At 48.5% G+C, this 20171-nt stretch overlaps 1 protein-coding gene across 6 annotated transcripts in view; it reads left to right on the top strand.

The window, feature by feature from the left end:
- MANBA (mannosidase beta) overlaps positions 1–20171 on the top strand; it is an 82239-nt gene that overhangs the window by 14164 nt on the left and 47904 nt on the right. For all 6 annotated transcript variants that reach the window (XM_077815085.1, XM_077815082.1, XM_077815081.1 and 3 more), the window contains exons 3-5: positions 319–424; positions 3194–3364; positions 7256–7379. In XM_077815085.1, the coding sequence (XP_077671211.1) occupies positions 410–424; positions 3194–3364; positions 7256–7379 (310 nt within the window). In that variant the 5' untranslated portion in view covers positions 319–409. The remainder of the gene's footprint in view (positions 1–318; positions 425–3193; positions 3365–7255; positions 7380–20171) is intronic.

Genomic DNA, 20171 nt, shown 5'->3' with positions numbered 1-20171 from the left:
TTTTCCCCATTGTCAAAAAATGATGTACAAATTCCAAACTGCTGAAGGGCAATAATAAAGCTGATAGGAAGCAAGCAGCCACACATCTGATATCTATTGGACATGGGATGTTGTGCTGTATTGTGAGTCTGATCCATGTCAGCTGTCATTTTAATTTGAAATTATAAAGATGGTTACACTGTGGAAAGTATTTCTGTAACCCATTGAAACAGCTGCTATTTAGGATACTGGGGACATAGATTTCAGTATTGACTCTCTCCATGTGTAGTTAATTCAAAGTACCCTAATAATTTTACATTCCTGTGTCATCATTCATAGCAAATGGCAGAAAGTGAATTTGGTTTTCGAGGGAGTAGATACAGTAGCACAAATCCTGATCAATAATGTCACTGTTGGGAGAACGGACAACATGTTCAACAGATATGTGAGTAATGCTGGTATTTCTAAAGGCAATTCTATAGTTGTCTCAAAGCACTTTTCTGCCAAGCGGTTCGTACCTCGACAAGTACACAATAATACCCCCAATGTGTTCAGTCCAGGGTAAAATATAGTGGACTAGACTTGATAATATATCATAGGGTTTGAAATGTCTTTATCTGAGAGCCATACAGAAAGCCACCTCATTGCTGGGAAGGGGAGGTGCACTGGCTTCCCAGTGGGAGCAGGATCAGGCCTAGAGAAGAACATTTCATGTTGTAATCTAGAAGAAGTATGGCAAGAGGAACAGTTTACCTAATGATATGAGTCCTGCTTCTTGGGAACTGTCACAGCTCTAAGAAAACTGAAGTTTAAATCAGTTATATTAGCTGTAAATCTGCTTATTAATTGGTATTAGAATGCTGCTGCTTTACATGTGAATGCTGAAGTGTAAATGCATGCAGTGTACAGCTTACTTATAAATGTTTTTCTGCAGTTTCTTTCTTTTGTTCTTTCATTCTAATAGAGTATCTAAATTCCCAGGCCTTTTGATGTCATTGTGTTGTCTCTTTGATCCTAGTCTGTATCAGTATGTCAGGATCAGGTACTAAATAGTCACAGACCTTTTTTAGGACTGCCATAATTGTACTAAATAATTTTGTAGATTTCAATTATAAGGTTGTGCTAGGTCCTATACAAACACTTAGTAAAACACAGTCCCTGCTCCAAAGAGTATAAATAGTATAAATAGACAAACAGACAAAGACTGTGAAAAAGGAAAGCCCATCTCCATTTTATAGATGGGGAACTGAGCCACACAGAGATCCTTAGTTTCTTCATGTCTCAACATTTACCTTCATGGCTTTAGAGAAAAGAGGGTCTTGTGGCTGAAGCACAGAACTGGGACTCAGGAGATCTGGATTCTGTTCCTGGCTTTGCCCCAGACTTGCATGACCTGGAACAAATCAAATAGCCTTTTTGTGCCTCAGTTTCCCACCTGTGAAATAGGAATATTAATTCTTCTCTCTTTCACAGGGGTGCTGTGAAGGTTTAGTTAATGTTGGAGGTGTCAAAACAGTTTACAGATGGGAGATGCTGTAGAATTGCAAAGTAGTATTATTCAGTATTTATTTCTGGATCTTCATTTTGGTAGGCCACTAGTAGCATCTGCTTTGTGAAGTGACTGCGTAAAGTAGAATTGAACTGACTAGGACAGAGTCAAGGATTTCATGACTCTGGCAGTTACTCTATTCAGTGGCTCCATTTGTAAAACACTTGAGTGGTAAATCTATTCTGTGGAGGTTGCTTATGTTGTAATTTGTTGGGTGGTGGTCTGCTGCCTGGTCAAGGACAGTGGCTGCTGATTGAGGAGAGGGGCAAGGGCACTTCTGCTTGGTAGAAATTCAAGAACAAATAGCAGGCATGCCACAAACGAATGGTGTGGACAGAACACTAATATCAACCAATTGAAATCTTCATTTTACCAGGTGAAATTAAATTGAGGGGTGGGTATAGTGGTGAGAGCATAAGAGTTTTAAAACTAAATATGTGCCTTTCTGTCTATCCACAAATAGAGGCGGGTCTAACATAGTGGTGGGCAAACATTTTGGCCTGAGGGCCACATCTGGGTATGGAAATTGTATGGTAGGCAATGAATGCTCACAAAATTGGAGGTTGGGGTACAGGAGGGCTCGGCTGGGGGTGCGGGCTCTGAGGTAGGGCTGGGGATGAGGGGTTGGGGGTGCAGGAGGGTGCTCTGGGCTGGGACCGAGAGGTTCAGAGGGCGGGGGAGGGGGGGGATCAGGGCTGGGGCAGAGGTGCGGAAGGGGAACAGGGGGGAGGCTGTGGGCGGCGCTTACCTCAAGCAGCTCCCAGAAACAGCACCATGTCCCTCCTCCGGCTCCTACGCTGAGGCGCAGCCAGGCGGCTTTGTGCGCCACCCTGTCTGCAGGCGCTGCCCCTGCAGCTCCCATTGGCTGTGGTTCAGGGCCAATGGGAGCTGCGGGGTGGCGCTTGGGGTAGGGGCAGGGTGTAGAGCCCCCTGGCTGTCCCTATGCTTAGGAGCCAGAGGGGGACATGCCACTGCTTCCAGGAGCCGCGCGGATTGGGGCAAGCCCCTGACCCCACTCCCCAGCGGGAGCTCGAGGGCCAGTTTAAAATGGCTGGAGGGCCAGATGTGCCCCCGGGCCATAGTTTGCCCGCCCCGGGTCTAACAGGTCAATGAATAAGTCCTACGGAGAGTTCTTTGCTCAGTCCAGAGATGACAGTGTATCTACATTTTAGAGAAAGGAGTGGAGGGATGGGGAACCATACTATGCCTTGACAGCAGAGGATTGTATAAGGTTCAGCTGAGTACTCAGTCTACCTAAAATCAGGCTCTGAAGCTCACCTACCAACCCCATGCTTCACAGCCCAAGCTACATCTTCAAAGTGTTGTCTGCCTAGCTATGTTTAGAGTGCTAGCTCAAATCTGTCAACCTGGGCTGGGAGGCTTACTTCTGCGGGCTACATAGCCATACCCATAGACTCCCATTGACTGCAATGGGGCTGAGGGGTTTGCCCAGAGAGAGCTACGTGCAGGACTTAGTGTGCCTTTTCGCTTAGTTTGAGAAGTATTCCAGTTCTCTTTTCCTTCAGTCCTGCAACCTGTAGAGACTAGTTCACAAACATATTCAAATAATATCTATATAGTTGAAAAGGAATATGCCAATCTTTATAAAGCTCACAGCTAAATTTCAGTGGTATATCGTTTTGTTTTTGTTTTTTCCTGGTGCAGAGCTTTGATATTACCAGTGTGATCAAGGAGGTCAATTTTATTGAGGTCCGTTTCTTATCAGCCATTTCATATGCAGCAGAGCAGAGCAGATCTCACAGAGCGTACAGTGTGCCTCCACAGTGCCCCCCACCTGTGCAGAAAGGGGAGTGCCATGTTAATTTCATCAGAAAGGTAAGAGCAAGATCATGTGTATGTGACTAGAGGCTTGGATGCAGGAATGCACAATGTACTGTCATAATAAATGCATTCTGAAACCTGTGATGTAACTTCATAACTAGGGCATATTTTTCATAGCACAAAAATCCCATAGTCCAAAAAGTAGATCTAATCTGTAAGAGGCATAAAAAGGCCAGGGTAGCTATCTGTGTGACAAGAATTTTTAAAAGGTTATCTTTGTCAAGATGTCAGCAAGCAGACTGACAGCCAGAAGGGTGTTTCTGTGGGGGGCAGATTGTGTAGTCACTATCAATCTATCCACTAGGTGAGTTTAGCAAGGAATAATGACAATAGCTAGCTGTTCTGAGTGCCAGAGTTTATTGCCAAGGCTGTAGAAAATCTCAGCCAAGCAGCTTTGTGAGTGTTTTTCATTGCTCATGTGCTGTGCTATTTATACTGCGCCGCTCTGGCATGTACCGACAAGAGTTATCTAACGGAGAGCCCACTTTCATCTTAAGGTGTTGTTGTGAAGTGTGATGGAGATACAGATATATATAAATATGTATTAAGTTAAAATTACAGACTAGAACAAACCTACCAAAGATGGAAAACTGTAAGTCTTTAGTTCACACTGTTATAACTACCTATGGCAGAATATCTTCTGAGTAGGATCTCATGCTGTTCTGAAAGAGCCTTGCGGTAAGGAGGCACAACTGGGAAAATAACAAGTTTCAGAATTGCCTTTCTTTTGTTGGTTTGTCACAGTTTAAATGCCTTCCCTGCTAAGTGCTCCCTGTATTCTCAGCAGAGACCTGCAGATCCTCCATTTTCAATTACTTCAAACAACATGCCCAGAATCCTTTTGACCTGTAACTGAATGTAATTCCTCTGGAACCTGTCAACAGAGGGCTTGGTGCCTGGTTCCCCAAAGCACTCTGTTCCCTTCTCTCCTTGGGGCTGAAGAAGACATTACAATCCCTACGGATTGCAGTTAGAACTATAGCAGAACTAAACACTAGTCTCTGGGCCAACCTTGATTATCCTTGCTATGGTTGAATTTGATACCTGTGTGGGGGGAAGCATAGGGGGTTCACTTGTATCATAAAGGTTAATTAAAACTTGGAGAGTTGTTTAATTCTGCAGAGTCCATATGTTTGTTAGAAATCAGTCTGGAGGGGAAGGAGCTTGAACAGCTGTAGTCCTATTTATAGAGGTGAAATTGCGAGGAATGATTTTTATACTTTGCTGGGCTATATATTTAAACTCGTAAGACTTGTGGAAAGTACCCTTAGTGATTTTTATCCTCAAAGGCATTGCATTTCTCTACTTGCAGATTGCTTGGAATGTTTCCTAAAACGGCTTGCATTTCAAACATATGGGTATAACAGCAGAGCTGCCACATTTGAAAGTAAATAAACACAACATTTTAAAAGTTCGTTTGAGTCTTACCATTGTAAAGTCATGGAACGCTATGTATATGTGTATGAGGTTCAGTATTAGGAATGTTAAACTCATCTAGATCTTCATGGGAGTCTTGTGGCCGAATCACCCCAAGCCCACACTGAAAATGTGCCTTTTAATACTTTAAGATGTTGGCTTTCTACAATAGCTAGTGAAAATATAAGGGATTATATTAATGAACCCTGAAGGTCTATCAGTGATACAGTTTTTAAAAAGAAAAAGACTGTTCCCAGTCAGGACTGTTTTCTAAGAACTGGTTGTCCCTGCTGTTAAATTTGAAATTGGTTCATTGCTTTCTTCCTAGAAGAAGCTTTTGCAACTTGATAGACACGCAAGCCGACTCCTGTGGTGCAGGGAATAGGCTTGACTAACACGCTGTTGCTTGCCAAAATTAGTATGCTTCAGCTGAAAATTATTGGTCTCTAAATTTAGAGTGGTAGGTCACTGTACAGGACTTTAACAAGATCTATTGTATTTGCACGAGGGGGAGGACGTTGTGGAGCTTAAAGGTCAGCTCAATAGATGTCAACAGCATCCCTTTAAGACTAAAAATCTAATCAGTTTTTAAAAATAAATTGAATGTAGTTTCAGGTGCTATGCTTGGCCATGAGTATTTAATTCTGCCAATGTGTGTAGTCACAATGACATTTTCCTATTTTTTAAATATGTGGGTTTTTTTTGGTTTGGTTTTTTTTTTTTGGTCGTCTTCCTGTTGCTGTATGAAAGAACCATGCAAACAAAAGGGAGAAAGAGTGAACCTAATTATACACAAAATGCACCAAACAAACACACTGAATCTCTAATCTCTTTCAGTTACACTAGTCTGTGTTACTGGTAACAATAGTAGACATAACATTTTCATACTCCTGTGATATTTAGGTTGATAGTGTCCCTTTAAATTATTGTAAACACCTTTATCCATCAATGTGCTATTTTTTTCTTTGTCTCTTACATTTAAAATTAAAGGTTGACCTTAAGACTGTGGATAAGTCAGAACTGTTTTGAGAGTAACTGCTGGTCTGCTGCTATTGAATTTTTTGCTGTTTTTTTTTTTATTATTATTATTTTTTAAGGGAAGGGGCAGGTCTGATTTTGCTTTCCCACTGATTTTGTATGGTTTTAACTCTTAGCAGAATTTAGCCAAGGAGTAAGGAAAAGATACTGTACATTCTTCTTGAGTTATTGGAAATTGGAGAACTTTTTATTTGGTGTATAGGAATATTTTGTTTAGATACAGTAGATAATTTTTATAAAGAGTCTATTTATTGTCTGGAACAATAACAGTTCCTATGTGAAAAATTTCAGAGTAACAGCCGTGTTAGTCTGTATTCGCAAAAAGAAAAGGAGTACTTGTGGCACCTTAGAGACTAACCAATTTATTTGAGCATGAGCTTTCGTGAGCTACAGCTCACTTCATCGGATGCATACCGTGGAAACTGCAGCAGACATTATATACACACAGAGATCATGAAACAATACCTCCTCCCACCCCACTGTCCTGCTGCTAATAGCTTATCTAAAGTGATCATCAAGTTGGGCCATTTCCAGTACAAATCCAGGTTTTCTCACCCTCCACCCCCCCACACACAAACTCACTCTCCTGCTGGTAATAGCCCACCCAAAGTGACAACTCTCTTCACAATGTGCATGATAATCAAGGTGGGCCATTTCCTGCACAAATCCAGGTTCTCTCACCCCCCTCCAAAAACCACACACACAAACTCACTATCCTGCTGGTAACAGCTCATCCAAAGTGATCACTCTCCCTACAATGTGCATGATAATCAAGGTGGGCCATGTCCAGCACAAATCCAGGTTTTCTCACCCCCCCACCCCCATACACACACAAACTCACTCTCCTGCTAGTAATAGCTCATCCAAAGTGACCACTCTCCCTACAATGTGCATGGTAATCGAGGTGGGCCATGTCCAGCACAAATCCAGGCTTTCTCACCCTCCCCCCCCCCCTTTTTTTTTTCCCGGGGACATACACACACACACAAACTCACTCTCCTGCTGGCAATAGCTCATCCAAACTGACCACTCTCCAAGTTTAAATCCAAGTTTAACCAGAACGTCTGGAGGGGCGGGGTAGGAAAAAACAAGGGGAAATAGGCTACCTTGCATAATGACTTAGCAACTCCCAATCTCTATTTAAGCCTAAATTAATAGTATCCAATTTGCAAATGAGTTCCAATTCAGCAGTTTCTCACTGGAGTCTGGATTTGAAGTTTTCTTGTTTTAAGATAGCGACCTTCATGTCTGTGATTGCGTGACCAGAGAGATTGAAGTGTTCTCCGACTGATTTATGAATGTTATAATTCTTGACATCTGATTTGTGTCCATTTATTCTTTTACGTAGAGACCGTCCAGTTTGACCAATGTAAACGGCAGAGGGGCATTGCTGAAAAATACATACTTGCGATACATCTTTCTGTATTCCAGGAACAATGTTCGTTCAGTTGGGACTGGGGTCCCTCTTTTCCCACTCAAGGAATTTGGAAAGATGTTCGAATTGAAGCCTATAACCTTTGTCACCTGATCTACTTCACTTTGACCCCCAGCTATGGTAAGTCATGATGATATTGCCCTTTATTGTTTCACTTGAGAAATACAGCATTCTTATTCTAAGTTCAGTTACTTAGTACACTGGAATAGGAACATAAAAACTATTCTTTTGTTGTTTGTATGGACAGTGCTGAGTACGATGGAGTCCAGATCTCACTACTGAAATATAAATAATAATGGTAAAATTATTAAAAATCCAGAATGCAAACTCTGTTTTGCATAAAGAAACCAGCAGTGCATCAAAAAAATGTGTGTTAGGTTTATAATAATGATTTTAGCTCTGTCCTGTTCTGTTGTTTGGGAGCATTACTTTTGCACCAGCTTGTGTGTTCCATTAAACTTCGAGTGATTGCTCATGTGTATTCCACAATAGGTGTGCGTGCTCACCACGTGCACCGGTGTCGGAAGTATTTCCCCTAGCAGTACCCGTAAGGGAGCACCCCTAATAACCCCTGGAGTGGCGCCTCCATGGCGCGGTATAAGGGGCGCTGCGCACTACCCCCACCCTCAGTTCCTTCTTGCTGCCAGTGAAGGTGCTTTGGAACTGCTCTGCCCCAGCTTTGCTGTAGCTTGTCCCCAGAACTCTTATTCGTGCAACGTTGGTACCTGTAGTTAGTACTCCATTAGTTTTAGTTTAGTTTAGCTAGTGCACCCAGGCATGCCCCAGGCCCCAGGTTTTAAGTCCACTTAAAACCTGGATTTGTAGGAACCCGATGCCAGTGGGTGATCCGCACGCGGACTGTTTACGCTGTTTGGGTGAAACCCATCTCAGCAATCGCTGCAAGATTTGCAAGTCGTTTAAGCCTCAGACCAAGAGAGAGAGAGACATTAGGCTCTGGGCTATCCTCATGGAGTTGACATTGACCCCAACTCTGGTGTGCCGCTGCGAGTTCACACCAGGCACTGTGGTGTCGGTGTGCGGCAATCCCCCAGCGCCATCTACTAGTCGGCACCACTCCCCGTCCACGGGGCACGCCAAAAAGGCTGAGAAGAGGCCTTCTCCGCTGCGGCACCGAAGTAAATCTGGGGCAGAGACTAGACCCGTGTTGGGCAGACCTCGATCCCCATCGGCCTCTAGGCCTCCGACTCAAGTAGAGCAGAGTAGCCTGGCCCATTCGGAGCAGGCTTCCCCGGATGTCCGGATGCCTTCCATGCCAGAGGCCCTGCGGGCGGCTCGGGATGTGATGTCCATCCTGGTACCAGGAGCACCACCAATGTTGGCCCCGTGGTCCAGAGGCAAGCTGCTGCTGGGATCTCTGCAGTCGCCCTTGACTCGGTACCGGTCTCGGTCGAGGGAATGTTCCCGACGCCGTTCGCCACTCAACAACCTTTCTGTGCGTAGTCCACGTGGGTCACCATCGACTCCCACCAGGTTGTCTGGCTGGGTTCCGTCTGACAGAGACTCTGGGCACCGCTCCACCTCGAGGAGCGGACACCGATGGGACCGAGGCAGATGTAGGCGAAGGTCCTCGTCTCGGAGGGGCTATTGTAGTTGGTCGCAACACGAACATCGACGCCGTTCCCGTTTGTCGTCTCGCTCCCGGACCCCGCCACGGCACCGCTCCCACAGCCCCGGGCGTCAACCGCTGGCGATTCGCCATTGCAGATCCGCCCGCCGGGGCCGATCGCAGAGCAGCTGCTACCGGTGGTGTCGTTCCTCCACATTGGAGTCGCTGTCTCGGAGTCAGCACCGCTCCCTGCGCCACCGATCCTCCTGGTCAAGGGACAGCGGCAGGTCATACACCAGCCTGGCCTCCCTTCGTAGCCATCCGTCGATGGGCCAGGCCAGCCAGGCTGAACAGCCTGCTCCGCCGGTGCCACAGCAGGTGCAGTGTCACCGGGCCCCGTGGCTGGCCCAATGGTACCAGTGGGCACCGTGGCCTCCGACGCAGCCCCTGGTAGGTGCTTGCTTGGTGGCCAGAGCTTCGGAATGGCCATTGGCCTCCCTCTCCCGGCCTCCGAGGAAGGAGTCGGTGGGGCGTATATCCTGGGTGCCGTGCCCAGAGAGCGAGCAGGTGGTGGACCGTCTGGTGCCAGTGGACATGCAAAGTACCGCACCTGTCTCCTTGCCCTCCCCTGATGAGGTGATTATGGCCACTCCTCCCTCCGTCCTGCAGGAGACCTCTAAAGCCCACCAAGAGCTATTGAAAAGGGTGCCATCAAACCTCAACCTTTAGGCAGAGGAGGTGGAGGAGCCCTCAGACTCCCTTTTTAATGTCCTATCCGCCACGGTACCGGGCAGAGTGTCCTTGCCTCTCCATGAAGGGGTAGCAAAAATTTCAAATGCCCGGTGGCAAACCCCAGCCTCATTGGCCCCCATCTCTAAGAGAGTGAAATGGAAGTATTTTGTGCCTACCAAAGGCTCCTAACTCCCTGGTGGTCGAGTCGGTCAACCACAGGGACCAGCAGGGCCAACCAGCCCCACTCCAAAAAATAAGGATTCAAGGAGGCTAGATTCATTTGGGAGAAAAATGTATTTGTCCTCGAGCTTCCAGTTATGGGTGGTGAACCCTCAGACTCTCCTGGGCTGATATGAGTTCAAGCTGTGGGGCTCCCTGCTCAAGTTCGACGATTCCCTCCAAGAGCACGAAAGGAAGGAGTTCAAAGCGCTGGTGGAGGAGGGTACAGCGGCTGCCAGGGCAACTCTGCAGGCAGCGTCGGATGCAGTGGACACAGCCGCGTGGTCCATGGCCTCCGCGGTATCCATGAGAAGGGCGTTGTGGCTTTTGCTCTCTGGGCTGTCCAGCGAGGCGCAGACCTCTTTGGAGGACCTCTCGTTTGACGGCAAAGCTCTGTTTGCAGAACAAACAGGTATAAAACTGCATGGCCTGAAAGACACTCGCACCACGCTTCAGACTCTTGGCCTTTATGTTCCGGCTCTGGCTAAACCTAAGTTTAAGTCGCAGCAGGCTCCCGCCCAGGCCACCCAATCTAAATATGAGCCCCCTTATAAAAAGTCGCGGGACTATAAGAAGCGCCCGCAGAGACAGTCTCGGCCTGCCCCCCCAGTGTGCGTCCCCGAAGGGCAAACAGGCAGGGAAATGGCGGTTTTGATGGGACGCCCGGGGGAGCCCTACCAGTTCTCATCAGGGATCAATCCACAATAAAGCTTCCCTTCTCCAACCGGTTGGGTGCTTTCCTCCCGGAATGGTCACAGCTGACCTTGGACCGATGGCTCCTCAACACCATCTCCCGGGGTTACACCCTCCAGTTTACCTCCATCCCACCCAACCACCCTCCGCCCCCATGCCTCCTGGGGGACCCCTCTCACGAGGCTCTGCTTGAGCAGAAGGTGGGGTGGCTCCTTGGCCTGGGAGCGGTGGAAAGGGTGCCAGCGGAGTTCGAACGCAAGGGGTACTACTCCTGCTATTTCCTTATCCCAAAGGGGGGCTCAGGCCCATCCTGGACCTGCAAGGCCTGAACCAGTACGTGGTAAAGCTCAAGTTCTGCATAGTATCCCTGGCCTCCATCATCCCCTCCCTGGATCCTGGGGACTGGTAACCTGCCCTCGATCTGCAGGATGCGTACTTCCACATTCGTATATTCGAGGGGCACAGACGCTTCCTCAGTTTCATGGTTGGGCAGGAACACTACCAGTTTACGGTCTTCCCGTTTGGCCTGTCCACTGCCCCCAGGGTGTTTACAAAGAGTATATCGGTGGTGGCGGCCTACCTCAGGCGCCATGGGGTCCAGATCTTCCCCCGTCTGGATGACTGGTTGGTCAAGGGCAGCTCCCAGTCACAGGTGCAGGATCACATGGCGCTCCTTCTGTCCATGTGCGCCACTCTGGGCCTGTTGGTAAACAACACCAAGTCCACGTTAGTCGCAGTGCAACGCATAGAGCAGGGGTCGGCAACCTATGGCATACATGCCAAAGATGGCACGCGAGCCAATTTTTAATGGCACGCTGCTGTCTGCCGGGGACTCTGGCAGACAGCAGCGTGCCATTAAAAATCCTGCCTGGCCCGCTCTTCTCCGCCCACCGCTCTCTCCTTGCAGGGCAGGCATGCTTCCCCCTCCCCCTCCTCTTCCCCCAGCGTGCTGGATTCCTGCCCCTTCTCCTCCCTCCCTGAGGCCAATCAGCTGACAGCCCTTGCTATGGAGGGGGAGAGGGAAAAGCAGAGCAGCAGCACGCTCTCTGCTCCGGGGACCTTGGGAAGGGGGTGGAATTGGCATATCCCCTCCAGCCCCCTGCCATGAGCTGCTCAGGCCAGCCCTCTGCTCTGACCCCCCCCCACTCCTCTGCCCTGACCCCTGCACCCCGCTCTCACACACCCAGCCCTCTGCCCTCACCCCTGCACCCCCCCACACACCCCAGCCCCATGCCCTGATCCCTGCACCCCCCCACAACCCCAGCCCTGACTCAGAACCTAAGGCCAGCAGTGGGCTGAGCGGGCTGGCGGTGTAAGATCAGCATTTTAATTTAATTTTAAATGCAGCTTCTTAAACATTTTGAAAACCTTGTTTACATACAACAATAGTTTAGTTATATAATATATAGACTTATAGAGAGACCTTCTAAAAAACATTAAAATGTATTATTGGCACGCAAAACCTTAAATTAAAGTGAATAAATGAAGACTCGGCACACCACTTCTCAAAGGTTGCTGACTCCTGGCATAGAATTTATTGGGGCAGTCCTGGACGCCATGTTGGCCAGAACCTCCCTCCCACCAGACAGGTTCGAGACCCTGAAAGGGCTCATTGACATGATTACAAGGTTTCCAGTGACAACAGCCAAAGCGTGTCTCCAGCTCTTGGGTCACATGTTGGCATGCACATGTGTGGTCCATCACGCCAGACTCAGGATGAGGCCCCTCGAGCTATGGTTGGCCTTGGCGATCTCCCAGGCTAGAGACAGGATGAACAAAGCCGTATGGAGTGGAAATCTATCAACTGCATGAAAAAACTTGCACAGATACAGACAGACATCATCTTCCTTTCCAAATGCAAACAGATGGACATCGTACCAAAAGGACTGAAGGTAAAAAATCCATTACAATCTACATACCACACAGACTATGCTGACAGCTTGTGCCACACGCTCTCAAAGAAACTGCGGAATCACCTGATCAACATCCTCTACAGCAAACAGGGACAGATTAAGAATGAGCTCTCAAAAATGGATACTCTCATAAAAAACCAACCTTCCACACAAACTTCCTCGTGGCTGGATTTTACTAAAACTAGACAAGCCATTTACAACGCACACTTTGCTTCTCTACAAAAGAAAAAGGACACTAAACTTTCTAAACTACTACATGCTACAAGGGGCCACAGCAATGGTTCCCTCAACCCACCTAGCAATATTGTTAACCTATCCAACTATACTCTCAGCCCAGCAGAAGCAGCTGTTCTATCCCGGGGCCTCTCCTTCTGCCCCTCCACCCCCACGAACATGATACAGTTCTGTGGTGACCTAGAATCCTATTTTCGACGTCTCCGACTCAAGGAATATTTCCAAAATACCTCTGAACAACATACTAATCCACAGAGGTCTCCCTACCAACACTACAGAAAGAAGGATTCTAGGTGGACTCCTCCTGAAGGTCGAAACAGCAGACTGGACTTCTACATAGAGTGCTTCCGCCGACGTGCACGGGCTGAAATTGTGGAAAAGCAGCATCACTTGCCCCATAACCTCAGACATGCGGAACGCAATGCCATCCACAGCCTCAGAAACAACTCTGACATCATAATCAAAAAGGCTGACAAAGGAGGTGCTGTTGTCATCATGAATAGGTCGGAATATGAACAAGAGGCTGCTCGGCAGCTCTCCAACACGAGTTTCTACAAGCCATTACCCTATGATCCCACTGAGAGTTACCAAAAGCAACTACAGCATTTGCTCAAGAAACTTCCTGAAAAAGCACAAGATCAAATCCGCACAGACACACCCCTGGAACCCCGACCTGGGATATTCTATCTACTACCCAAGATCCATAAACCTGGAACTCCTGGGCGCCCCATCATTTCAGGCATTGGCACCCTGACAGCAGGATTGTCTGGCTATGTAGACTCCCTCCTCAGGCCCTACGCTACCAGCACTCCCAGCTACCTTCGAGACACCACTGACTTCCTGAGGAAACTTCAATCCATCGGTGATCTTCCTGATAACACCATCCTGGCCACTATGGATGTAGAAGCCCTCTACACCAACATTCCACACAAAGATGGACTACAAGCTGTCAGGAACACTATCCCCGATAATGTCACGGCTAACCTGGTGGCTGAACTTTGTGACTTTGTCCTTACCCATAACTATTTCACATTTGGGGACAATGTATACCTTCAGATCAGCGGCACTGCTATGGGTACCCGCATGGCCCCACAGTATGCCAACATTTTTATGGCTGATTTAGAACAACGCTTCCTCAGCTCTCGTCCCTTAAAGCCCCTACTCTACTTGCGCTATATTGATGACATCTTCATCATCTGGACCCATGGAAAAGAAGCCCTTGAGGAATTCCACCATGATTTCAACAATTTCCATCCCACCACCAACCTCAGCCTGGTCCAGTCCACACAAGAGATCCACTTCCTGGACACTACAGTGCTAATAAACAATGGTCACATAAACACCACCCTATACCGGAAACCTACTGACCGCTATTCCTACCTGCATGCCTCCAGCTTTCACCCTGACCACACCACACGATCCATCGTCTACAGCCAAGCTCTGCGATACAACCGCATTTGCTCCAACCCCTCAGACAGAGACAAACACCTACAAGATCTCTGTCAAGCTTTCTTACAACTACAATACCCACCTGCGGAAGTAAAGAAACAGATTGATAGAGCCAGAAGAGTTCCCAGAAGTTACCTACTACAGGACAGGCCTAACAAAGAAAATAACAGAACGCCACTAGCCGTCACCTTCAGCCCCCAACTAAAACCCCTCCAACGCATTATTAAGGATCTACAACCTATCCTAAAGGATGACCCAACACTCTCACAAATCTTGGGAGACAGGCCAGTCCTTGCCTACAGACAGCCCGCAACCTGAAGCAAATACTCACCAACAACCACATACCACACAACAGAACCACTAACCCAGGAACTTATCCTTGCAACAAAGCCCGTTGCCAATTGTGCCCACATATCTATTCAGGGGACACCATCACAGGGCCTAATAACATCAGCCACACTATCAGAGGCTCATTCACCTGCACATCCACCAATGTGATTTATGCCATCATGTGCCAGCAATGCCCCTCTGCCATGTACATTGGTCAAACTGGACAGTCTCTACGTAAAAGAATAAATGGACACAAATCAGACGTCAAGAATTATAACATTCATAAACCAGTCGGAGAACACTTCAATCTCTCTGGTCACGCAATCACAGACATGAAGGTCGCTATCTTAAAACAAAAAAACTTCAAATCCAGACTCCAGCGAGAAACTGCTGAATTGGAATTCATTTGCAAATTGGATACTATTAATTTAGGCTTAAATAGAGACTGGGAGTTGCTAAGTCATTATGCAAGGTAGTCTATTTCCTCTTGTTTTTTCCTACCCCCCCCCCCCCCGATGTTCTGGTTTAACTTGGATTTAAACTTGGAGAGTGGTCAGTTTGGACGAGCTATTACCAGCAGGAGAGTGAGTCTGTGTGTGTATGGGGGTGGGTTTTTGGAGGGGGGTGAGGGAGTGAGAGAACCTGGATTTGTGCAGGAAATGGCCTAACTTCATTATCATGCACATTGTGTAAAGAGTTGTCACTTTGGATGGGCTATCACCAGCAGGAGAGTGAATTTGTGTGGGGGGGTGGAGGGTGAGAAAACCTGGATTTGTGCTGGAAATGGCCTAACCTGAAGATTACTTTAGATAAGCTATTACCAGCAGGACAGTGGGGTGGGAGGAGGTATTGTTTCATATTCTCTGTGTATATATAAAGTCTGCTGCAGTTTCCACGGTATGCATCTGATGAAGTGAGCTGTAGCTCACGAAAGCTCATGCTCAAATAAATTGGTTAGTCTCTAAGGTGCCACAAGTACTCCTTTTCTTTTTGCGAATACAGACTAACACGGCTGTTACTCTGAAAAAAGTCCTCACTGTGCCCGAACCGGTGATCGCCTCCCTATGATGGTGGTCCTCCCCGGGGAACATGCTCCATGGGGTGCCGTTCAGAGGCAGGCCCCCATCGATGGAGCTGGTGTCCGATGCATCAGACCTGGGGTGGGGAGCCCATGTGGGGAACATTCAGACCCAATGTCTGTGGTCTGCACAGGACCTGGCCCTCCACATAAACGTCAAGGAGCTCAGGGTGGTCCGGCTGGCATGCATGGCCTTCTGCTTGCACCTGGAGGGCCGAGTGGTCAGGGTTCTCATGGACAACATGGCCTCAATGTTTTACATCAACAGACAAGGCGGAGCCCAATCCTCTGCCAGGAAGCCCTTAGGCTATGGGACTTCTGTATAGCCCACGACATTTGCCTACAAGCCTACCACCTACCGGGTGCCTGGAACTCGTGGGCAGATCGCTTGAGCAGGGACTTCTTCTCTTAGCATGAGTGGTCTCTTCACGCAGAGGTGGTGCACAGACTTTTCCAAAAGTGGGGAAGTCCCTAAGTGGACCTGTTTGCTACTCGGCAGAACCATCACTGTCCCCGGTTCTGCTCCGGGGGGGAGGGCTGGGAAGGGGCGCTATCTCCGATACCTTCCTCCTGTCCTGGTAGGCCAGTTCCTCTATGCCTTCCCCCAGTTCCCGCTGTTAGGCAAGGTCCTGGAAAAAATAAAGACGGACGGGGCCCAGGTCCTCCTGATTGCCCTGGCATGGCCCAGGCAACATTGGTATGCGACCCTCACGAGCCTGACAGTCACCCGCCATGGCTGTTGCCATCCCGCCCAGACCTGCTCTCCCAGGACCAGGGCTGCCTCCTTCACCCCCGACCTAGTGGCACTCCACCTCACAGCGTGGCTGCTCAATGGTTAGGCCGGGAGGAAAGGACGTGCTCGGAAGGAGTTCAGCGCATCCTCTTGGAAAGCAGGTGACCCTCCACACGCTGAGCCTACTTGGCAAAGTGGTCTCGGTTTTCCCGATGGGTGGCTGAGCAGGGCGTTTCCCCCGTGGCTGCCCCAGTCCTGCTCATTTTGAACTACCTCCTTCACCTTAGAGCCCAGGGCCTGGCACCCTTGTCCATCAAGGTGCACTTTGGCCTTCCACCCACCATATTGGCCTTCCACCCACCAGTGCAGGGCCACACGGTATTTTCCTGTGCTATGACTGTCCAATTTCTTAAGGGATTGGATCATCTCTTCCCGTACGTTTGGCCCCCAGTTCCCCAGTTGGATCTGAACCTGGTGCTGGCCTGCCTCACGGGCCCCCCGTTTGATCCGCTAGCTACGTGCTCCTGGTCGCACCTCTCGTGGAAGGTAGCCTTCCAGGTGGCGATCATGTCGGCTAGGCAGGTCTCGGAACTCAGGGACCTGACCTCCGGGCCCCCGTACACAGTATTCCAGAAGGATAAGGTCCAGCTCCACCCGCATCCTTCGTTCCTCCCGAAGATGGTCTCTGCCTACCACATGGGTCAGGACATTTTCCTGCCAGTCCCCTGCCCCAAGCCCCATGCGTCCAGTGCGGAGCGCCGCCTCCACACGCTGGATGTGAGACGGGATCTGGCCTTTTACCTGCAGCGGACGAAGCCGTTCAGGAAGTCCTCGCAGCTGTTCATCGCCTCGGCCGATCTCCACTCAGCGTGTCTCCAACTGGATCACCTTGTGCATCTGTGCCTGCTATGACCTGGCGGGAATTCCCCTGCCATCGATTGCACGGGCACACTCGACTAGGGCTCAGGCCTCGTCGGCTGCCTTTTTGGCCCATGTCCCCATTCAGGACATTTGTAGGGCAGCCACGTGATCTTCAGTTCATGTTTTTACCTCGCATTATGCGATCGACTCCCAGACCAGGGAGGACACCGGGTTTGGCAGGGCTGTACTCCGTCCTGGAAAACTGTGAACTCCTGCCCACCTCCAACAGATATAGCTTGGAATCACCTATTGTGGAATACACCTGAGCAATCACTCAAAGAAGAAAAGACCGTTACCTCTTCCATAACTGGTATTCTTCGAGATGTGTTTTTCATGTCTGTTCCACATCTCGCCCTCCTTCCCCTCTGTTGGAGTTGTCTGGCAAGAAGGAACTGAGGGTGTGGGGAGCGCAGCCCCCGTTATACCGCACCAGGCAGGCACCGCTCCAGGGATTGCTAGGGGCGCTCCCCTACGGGTACTGCTAGGGGAAAAACTTCCGATACCGGTGCACATGGCGTGAACACACACCTATTGTGGAATAGACATGAGCAGCACATCTCGAAGAACACCAGTTATGGAAAAGGGAACTGTCTTTTCCCATATAAATTGCTCTCTTCTCTCCCCGACTCTCACACTTTCATTTAAAAAAACCCAAACAGATAGAACTGCTGCTGGAGCTGTCGTTCTGTCGCGAGTGGACAAGTGCAGTGTCGGCACAGTTTAAACAGTGCTGAAATTTCAGGGCTCATGGACGAGACTGGGACAGAAAAGCAACTATGATGTGCAAGGATTGTGTTTCTCAACCTACAGTTTGAATATTGCATGTTTGCCACCTAACAGGTTTCCTTGCCTGGCTCTGCCGTTTGTTTGTCTTTCATTTGTATTGAAGATCATGGAAGCTGAACAAAAGTAGCTTATTTTCTGTTTCAACTGTCTAATGCATGCCACTAGAGACCACCCACGCTACCCTCCGCTCCACGCAAGACCCACTTAACATCGGGCGGGTGGGTAGTGTGCGCGCCCTCTTCACTGGGCTGAATTTCACGCTTTACGAAGAAAGATGTGGCATCTAAATGAAAGAGGAAGACGTCACTCCCTGGATGCTTTTATAGCTTCCAAAAATAACTCCAGCTCTCAGCCAGAATTAACGTAGTCGGAATTTCAATGAAAAGCCTCAGCATAGACTCAGTACAGCTTCTGGGAAGTTCAGATACGTAAGTGCTGCCTGGTTCCTCCCACATCCTCACAACTCCACCTGCTGGCAGCCGGGGGATGGGTTGTTGGATAAGGCAGGAGGGCCCTCTCATTCAGCAGACAGAGCTTTCGGAGTCCAACCTGGAGACCGAGCTCATTAAAATTAAGAGACTGAAATTTGGAAGAATAAGCAATGAATTAGCAACTTGTACTGTGTTGAAACAGCACAATCACTTGTGTTGCTTGCCAGATTGTTGAGTCATAGCCTCCTGACCACTGGATCTCTAAGGAGCCCTTGTTCCCATTTTTTGCCATCTAATGCCTGGAGTTCAGGAATGGACTTGGCCTCTTACGGCAGGGGAAGGGAGGGGGAAAAGTGCATCTGGGGGAAAGCTGATGGTTTTGACCTTTTATGTAGTGTCTCTAACCTTGACTTTCCCCACCCACAGCTCTCATTGACTTCAATGTGAATTTTTGGGTGCTCAGGCCTTCTGGAAATCGTGCCCTCTGTGCAGGGGTGATGTCAGCTTTGGGCCAAATTCATCCCAGTGAATTCTCTTAAGCCAGTGAAGTTATACCAGGGATGAATTTTGTTTTGAGAGAAACTACTTTCTCTTTTATCCCAAATCAAAATGGAGATACTACAACTTAACTATCAGAAGGAAGTAGATATATAATACACACAGAGAGGAAATTGACAGTGAACAATGGAGATTAAACAAGGGGGTTTTATAGTCCTGTTTTTTCAGTGGTTCTTGCATTATTATATTATTCCACAGGCAGAATGACCAGTGGAAGAAACACAAGCAGGAAAATTGGTTAGACCAGTGCAAATGTCCTTGTAAATAATAATAAAAAAAATATACTGAGTCTCCCCTGTTTTGGTTTGCCTTTGTGCATGCACGTATTCAGCTGTGTTTTGCCAATATCTTTGTTGCAAGAAGAAGGGTAAGAAATACATTGCCACAGCTGGGACTACTACAGGAACACTACTGGGTACCTCCATTTGCCATGACTAGACTCTGCTGCCCCATACCCGCTCCAAGAGGGATGACCCCTGTGAGGAAGTGGGGGAATAATTAACCGCAGGCAGTCAGATAGACTTCCTTAACAGGATTCCAAAGGGCTGCATAGATGTTCGTGGGTTAAACTTGAGAACCCTACCCCCAGGAAGCATAGTTAGCTGTTTTATGCAAAGTAAAGGCTTGGCCAGCTTTTGGTTATAGTGTAGTTACCCAAAGTTAACACATTAACAGGAGGTTTCAGCAAACATTAGTTGGAGATACCCCTTTCACCAGATTACCTTGTTGCTGAATTATTCCTTAAGCAAGAGAACACTTTGGCATAAGTGCAGAGAGATCGCAGACAAGTCATTAGCATGTTTCCTCTAGCACGCTTCAGTGACAAAAGAGAAACGTATGGATCCATCCGGTTTAGACATAGTGGGCCCAATTCATCCCCAGCATAACTCAGTTCATTTTATCTATTAACATGGGGGGTAGGGTTGCCAGGTATCTGGTTGTCTACCAGAAAGTCCGGTCGATGGGGGACCTGTACAGTGTCTGGTCATATGTACCAGACACCAAAAGTCTGGGTGCTGCGTGCGGGGGTCGGGTGGCAGGTCATCAACCTGCACCAGCCCCTGCTCAGCCAGGGCCATCACCTACCGGCGTCTCATGGGTGGGCAAACTCCACGTCAGGGCTGTAGCCCCAGAGCAGGGGGATCACAGCTGAGGGCGGGAGGTGGAGAGGATCGAGCAAGGAGGAAAGGGAGATCAGTGGCCTCGAGGGAAGAGGCAGAGCAGGGGCATGGCCTTGGGGGTGAAGAGGCGGAACAGGGAGCAGTGTA

Source organism: Eretmochelys imbricata, chromosome 4 (genome assembly GCF_965152235.1).
Source record: "Eretmochelys imbricata isolate rEreImb1 chromosome 4, rEreImb1.hap1, whole genome shotgun sequence".
Lineage (NCBI taxonomy): Eukaryota > Metazoa > Chordata > Testudines > Cheloniidae > Eretmochelys > Eretmochelys imbricata.
Note: the sequence above shows the minus strand (reverse complement) of the source record. Positions and strands in the feature narration are given on the sequence as shown.